This window comes from Chrysochloris asiatica, unplaced genomic scaffold (genome assembly GCF_000296735.1).
Source record: "Chrysochloris asiatica unplaced genomic scaffold, ChrAsi1.0 scaffold00021, whole genome shotgun sequence".
Classification (NCBI taxonomy): Eukaryota; Metazoa; Chordata; class Mammalia; order Afrosoricida; family Chrysochloridae; genus Chrysochloris; species Chrysochloris asiatica.
The window spans coordinates 24365940-24373087 of NW_006408539.1; the positions used below are offsets into that span (position 1 = coordinate 24365940).

The following is a 7148-nucleotide window of genomic DNA, read 5'->3' on the forward strand; positions in this document are numbered from 1 at the left end:
TACACAGTGGTCCCCAGAGTCCTTTCCCAGTGGTTTAGTTTCTTACTAATCTACACAGTGGTCCCCAGAGTCCTTTCCCAGTGGTTTAGTTTCTTGTTGCTATTGCTAGGTACCATCGATTCGGTCTGACTCATAGCAACCCTGTGCACAACGGAATGAAGCACCACCGGGTCCCACACCATCCTCACACTTTTTGTTACAATTGTGTCCATTGCTGCTGCCACTGTGTCAATCGATAAGATTGGGGGTCTTCCTCTTTTTCTATGACCCTCCACTTCACCAAGCATAATGCCCTTCTCCAGGCACTGGCCCCTCCTGAGAATACGTCTAAAGTATGAAAGACCAAGTCTTGCCATGTTTGCCATGCTTTCTCAGGAGTATTCTGGCTGTACTTTTTGAAAAACAGACTTGTTTGTTCTCCTGGCAGTCCATGACACTTTCAATATTCTTCTTCAACATCATAATTCAAATGCATCTCTTCTTCTCCAGTCTTCTGTATTCACTGTCCAACGTTCACATGCGTATGAGGCTACTGAGAATACCATGGCTTGAGCCAGGTGCATCTTAGTCCTCAAACTGACATCAATATTCTTGGACAAATTAAAAAGTCTCCTGCAGAGTTACCTAATTCAACAGGTCATCTGATTTTTTGACTACTGCCTCCATGAGTGTTGATTGTGGATCCAAGCAAAATGAAGACTTTGACAACTTCAATCTTTTCTCCATTCAGCATGATGTTATTTATTGATCCAGTTGTGAGGATTTATGTTTTCTTTACAGTGAGGTGGAATCCATACTGAAGGCTGTGGTCTTTGATCTTCATCGCTAAGTATTTTAAGTCCTCTTCACTTTCAGCAAGCAAGGTTACATCATCTGTATATCACAGGTTGCTAATGAGTCTTCCTCCAATCTTAATGCCATGCTCTTCTTCATATAGTCCAATTTCTCTGACTATTTGCTCAGCATACAGATTGAGTACATGTGAAAGAACACAGTCCTGAGGCACACCTTTTCTGATTTTAAGCCATTCAGTGTCTAACAATTGTCTCTTTGTCTATGTACAGGTTCCTCATTAGCACAATAAAATGTTCTGGAATATCCTTTCTACACAATATTATCCATAGCCTATCATGATCCACATAGTTGAAAGCATCTGCATAGACAATAAAGCAGAAGAAAATATCTTTCTGGCATTCTCTGTTTTAAGTCAAGCACCATCTGATGGTAGCAATGGTATCTCTAGTTCCACATCCTCTTCTGAATCTGGCTTGAGTTTCTGGCAGCTCCCTTTTGACGTAGTGTTGCAGCTGCCTTTTACCTATCTGCAGAAAAACTTTCCTTGCTTATGATATTAGTGATATTGTACGATGGTTTACACATTTTTTTGGAATGAGGACACATGTGCATCTCCTCCACCAGGATGGTTGGTAGCTGCCTTCCAAATTTCCTGCCACAGATGAGTGACTCACTGCAATGCTCCACCAGTTTGCTGACAGATTTCTATTTGAATTCCATCAATTCCTGGAGCCTTGTTTATTGCCAATGGCTTCAAGGCAGTTTGGACTTCTTTCTTCAGTACCATTGGTCTTGATCATGGTTGAGCATCGACCATTCCATTTTGGTACAGTGACTCGAATATTCCTTCCATCTTCTTTTGAATGCTTTCTGCATCATTCAATGGAGTTCTTCAACATTGCAAGTTGAGGCCAGAATTTCTTCAGCTCTTTCAGTCTGAAAAATGCTGAGCATGCCCTTCCTTCTTAACTGTCTAACTCCAGGCCCTAGTTCCCAACTACAGACCCTTCTGCATCATTCAATACTTTTCCCATTGCTGCTGTTGTTGTTACGAGTCATAAGGTCAGTTCCAGCTCATAGTGACCCTGTGCAGGGCTTCCGAGGAGTGGACTGGTGGGTTTGAAATGTCACCATTGCAGTTAATAGTCCAGTGCCTAGCCTACAGCGTCACACCAGGACTCCTTTTTAAATTTTTTCTCCATAGAATCCTTCAGTATTTCAAATCAAGGCTTGGATGTTTTCTTCCCTTCTTTCAGCTGGAGAAATGCTGAGCAGGTTCTTCCCTTTTGGTTTTCTAACTCCAGGGCTTTGCACACATAATGCTTGACTTTATCTTCTTGAGCTGCCATTTGGAATTTTCTGTTCAGCTCTTTGACCTCATCTCTATGCTCAGGAATATGTTACAGTCTCTTCTGACACCACTTTGGGTCTTTTCCTTATTTGTTGCCTTATAATGACCTTCTGCTTTCTTCCTGTGTGATGTACTTGATGTCATCCCACAGCTCTTCTGGTCTTCGGTCATTAGTGTCTAATGCATCAAATCCGTTCTTGTTCTGGTCTCTAAATGCAGGTGGGATATGTTCAAGTTTCTATTTTGGTTCTCATGGACTTGTTTTAATTTATGTCAGCTTCAGCCTGAACTTGAATATGAGCAGTTGACTCTGTTCCAAAGTCTGCCCCTGGTTTTATTTTGACGGATGATATTGGAGCTTTCCCGCTGTCTCTTCCCACAAATGTAGTCCATTTGATTCCTGTGCATTCTATCTGGTAAGATCCATGCATTTTATGATGTTTGCAACTAACAGGTCACTTTGTTGTTGTTAGGTGCCATAGAGTCAGTACTGACTCATGCACAGCAAAACGAAACAGTGCCCGATCTTGGGCTAACCTCACTACTGTTGCCACACTTGAGTCCATCGATGCTGCCACTTGGTCAAGCCATCTCATTGGGGGTCTTCCTCATTTTCTCTGACCCTCCACCTTACCAAACATGATATCCTTCTCTAGTAACTGGTCCCTCTTGACAATAAGTCCGAAGTATGACAGACAAATTTTGGCCATCTTGGCCTCCAAGGAGCACTCTGGCTGCACTTCTTCCAACACAGAATCTGTTGGTTCTTTTGGCAGCCCATGGAACTTTCAACAGTCTCTTCTCACACCATAACTCAAAGGCAAAAATTCTTCTATAGTCTGCCTTATTCACTGTGCAGCTTTCACATGTATATAGGTCACTAGTCATGCAAAATTCTGTCTTGTGATCTCAAGCACCATTTCTATCACTAAGGCCATATTTCCAAATACTGACCCTTCTTTGTTTCTAACCCTTGCATAATAATCACCAGTAACCATCAATACATCTTAATTGCATGTTGGATCACATTAATGTCAGACTGAAAAAGTTGTTATAATTCTTCAATTTCATCATCACTGGCTTTAGTGGTTGGTGTACAAATTTGAATAACTGGTATTAACTGGCCTTCATTGTAAGCGAACGGATATTATCCTATCACAGACAGCATAGTACTTCAAGACTGATCTTGAAATGTCCCCTTTCATGATAAATGCTACATCATTTCTCTTCAATTTGTCATTTCCAGCATTGTAAACCACATGATTGTAAAATTCAAAATGGCCAATGCCAATCCATTTCAGCTCACCAATGCCTAGAATATAGATCTTTATATGTTTTCCATTTCGTTTTTGACAACTTCAAAGTTTCCAAGATTCACACTTCATATATTTCATGTTTCAATTATTAATGGATATTTGCAACTGTTGCTCCTCATTTTCAGTTGTGTCCCACCAGCAAACAAAGGCCTCAGAAGCTTTACTCCATTCGAGTCATCTGGGTCAACTCTACTTTGAGAAGGCAGCTTTTCCCTAGTTATAGTTTGAGTGGTTTCCAAACTGCTAGTCTTCTGGCACCCCATCTGACAATGTTCTGGTGCTCTCCATAATGTTTCCATCTCCCAGCACTATAGCTAACAATATCCCGCTACTACGCATAAGCTTTTTTCAATGGCTAAACATTCAAAAGTAGTTTACCTGTTTCTGACCCTAGTCTGTCTTAATCTGTAAGCTTCACTAAAACCTGTCCACCATGGGTGACCCTGCTGGTATTTAAATTCCAGTATCTCATCAACATACAAGCCACTATAATGTGACAAACTGATTAAGTGGGGGGATTTACATTTATTAACTTGCAAAGCTTTATAGAATCTCTAAAAGTTTCCAGAACACTTTCCAGTTGGTTTATGTTTATTAATTAGCAAAGCTTTATAGATTCTGTACAACAGTATCCAGCATGATGCTTTGAAACTCCAACGTCTTTCATTCATATTCTATAGTAATGAAAATGCATTCTTGAACACAAAGTAAAAATGTCTAATCTTCAGTTGACCACCACAATCCAATCGCAATAACATGCACAAGAACACATTAACTTACAGATGAGGCAATGTCTATCTCATCAATTCAATATAAAAGCTTTTCTATGAAGCTTACTCTTGGGTCTCAGTGTCCTGGTTCATCTGTTTCCACAGATTGTCAATCCCATGATACCATGACAGGTTCCAAGCGACTCTCAGCATGCCTGACACTGGCTCGAGGGCCAGACATTCAGCAGACAGAGGCAAGACGATGGTGTGTGGACTCACAGCATGATGACCACGGACCAGGACGGAGAGATGATACCTGGGAAAACAGGCATGCTGGGCTCGGGGGACTGTTCTCTCCACCTTTCCCTTAAACACAAAACTAAACCCACTTCCATCAAGCCAGTTTCAACTCGTAGCGACCCAGAAGTTAGACAACAGATGTGAACAAAATCAAGATTAAAAGCTGGTGATGTACACAGGATATGGACGAGGAAGGAGGCGAACTGAAATCACTAGCATGATCACGCACATGGCATAAAAATGCTAGACATGATGCAGGGAGAATAAACACTAGAAATGGTGATCAACAACAGGCTTCGATATCTCTCTCTGTAACGATATTTAACCCTTGGAGAAAATCAGAGAAATGAATACTTTACCTTCTAATCACTGAAAGAGGCAGACTGAAGACAGCTGGCGGAGGCTGGCTAGGGGGGCTCCCAGACCTGTTCCATGAGAGAGACAAGGAGAGACCACTGTGCAAACTGCACTCTGCTGACAGGTACAAGTTGTCTCAGTTCCTGGACACACTCAGACCGAGAGATGCGCTGGTGTCCAGCACAGTTTGCCCCTGCCTGGACCAGGGTGAGCTGACAAAGAGTGAAGCAGGCCCTTTAAAGCCAGCCTCTGATCCTTAGCTCCTGCAACAAGACTACGGTGGGGGGGAGTCTCCCCGTGCCGCCCCCACCTGCACGAGCCTGCCCAAGAGCTATGTTCATTAGTTATTGTCACCCTAAACATCTTCCCAGAGTAGTTCACCTTTCATAGGATTAATCAAATACTGGTGAGAAAAGTACACAAAATGAAGGATATATACTAAAAATGTGTGAAAAACAAAACACTGCAGTAATTTAAAAATCTTGTACTTAGTAGCACGGCAGTTCCAAAGGATACCCACAGGACTGTGAACCACAAGGTCTGTGGTTCGAGCCCTCCAGCCTCTCCACAGTAGAAAGATGAGGTTTTCTACTCCCACGAAGATTTAAAAACCTCAGAAACCCTATACAGTGTCATTATGACTCATAACTGATTCAACGGCACTTCACAACAACAACAGTGTTCAAAAAGAGAACTCCAGGGCTACCTTTTCAGCGAGCGGGCCTTTTAATATTGCTTACTCAAATCAAAACATATACCATGTAAGTCTATCATGGAAAGCACAGGCCTTGTAAGAAGTGCCCCTGCCGTACTCTAAGTGCATCAGAAACCTCAGCTAAATAGCTTAACAGCAAAAGACTTTTACAATCCTCACCACACGTCCATTCTGGATACTTCATCAAATAACAGAAGACAGACTACTGCTCCTACTTCAGTCACAACGGCACAATCTTCATGGAATATCAAGGCAACTAAGGGAGACAAAGAAGCATAGCGTTAGCAAACAGCAGGAATTCTAAAAAGATGGACACTTCAAATGAAAACTCTCTAGATTTCCCAAAATTGTTGCCCTGTGATCATCTTTACACCTTTAAGCAAAAAATGTCCCCTCTACTTAAAACTGTAAATATGAGACATGGCCCAACATGACAGGTTAGTCACATACGCCAGGCCATTCCTGAGCAAAGCTACAGAGGACAATCATGGACCCCTACAACAAGGAAGGAGAGAAGGGCATGAAGCAGTTCTAAGAAGGAAAGGAGCAGGGAGGTGTGCTGGCAACCCAGAGCAGGGAGGGAGCCAAGCACCAGCGGTGGTTCTCACCGTTAGGGTGGGTGGCGCACATGGTAGTAGATTCACTTGAGCGTCAGCAGGAAGGAGGGCCCCAATATGACCAATGGAAGAAAGAATCATGAACTAGAAGACACATCCCTTGATACTAATTTGTTTGAAGATCAGAAAAATGAAGAAAGCCTAAGAATTATGTAGAGTACCAGTACGAGGAGTAATTTATGCATAATAGGAATTCCAGGAGAGGAAAAAAAAAAAGTAGAGGGAGAATTTTGAACATATATTCATATTGCCAGGAAGTATCTTAAACATCATGAAAGACATGAAGGTTTCTGCTGGGAGCGGTTGAATGTAGAGAACGGCTTCACTTCTGTCACTTGACACAGTTCCGGCAGATGAAAAGGTCATCGTGCAAGACAGATGGCTCTCAGAAGTCGCTTTCCATCTTCTCTTTAGGGTAATCTTGAATTTCCTTGTAAAAATATATAATATGGCCATATTCACAGCCTTTCACTATGAGTTCTACAAACCTTAGGAAAAACTGGCTTAGCAACAATTGCTTTCAGCTTTGGTGTATTGACTACAAAGAGAATTGTGTAAATTACTCCCTTTCATAGAAAACCTAAGTAACTGCATTTGTGAGGCCACAAAAGCAGATAGCAAATTAGAGTCAAGCTGACCTACCCCTATAGACCACACCACAATCAGTCACCAGCCAGAATTCACAAACCCCTACATACAAGCACCTGCGTAAATAAGCAGAAAATAATGAGTTTAAGTAAAGAGTAGTTTTAACTTGATAATCTACATTTCCTGCAGCAATTAGCCAGGTTGGGCTTTATGCCACATAGCTTCCAAGCAATTTAATGAATACTTTAGAAAAATACATAAGCAGATGCTAGTATACTTTTTATTATGAAAATAATAGTACATTATATAGGATAGAAGGTTGATAATCAGTTAGTGGAAATAATAAGGTAGTGCAAGCATTGATGATTAAGAGAAACTTATGTTACTAAGAAAATGTAA

General features: G+C 41.5%; 1 protein-coding gene across 1 annotated transcript in view; it reads right to left on the minus strand.

Annotated features, from left to right (window-relative positions):
* The window catches only part of RTTN (rotatin), a 162450-nt gene that overhangs the window by 89954 nt on the left and 65348 nt on the right, over positions 1-7148 (minus strand). The window contains exons 22-24 of the mRNA XM_006837552.1: positions 5704-5800; positions 4832-4897; positions 4300-4488 (exon numbers count right to left, since the gene is read on the minus strand). Coding sequence (XP_006837615.1) covers positions 4300-4488; positions 4832-4897; positions 5704-5800 — 352 coding nt within the window. The remainder of the gene's footprint in view (positions 1-4299; positions 4489-4831; positions 4898-5703; positions 5801-7148) is intronic.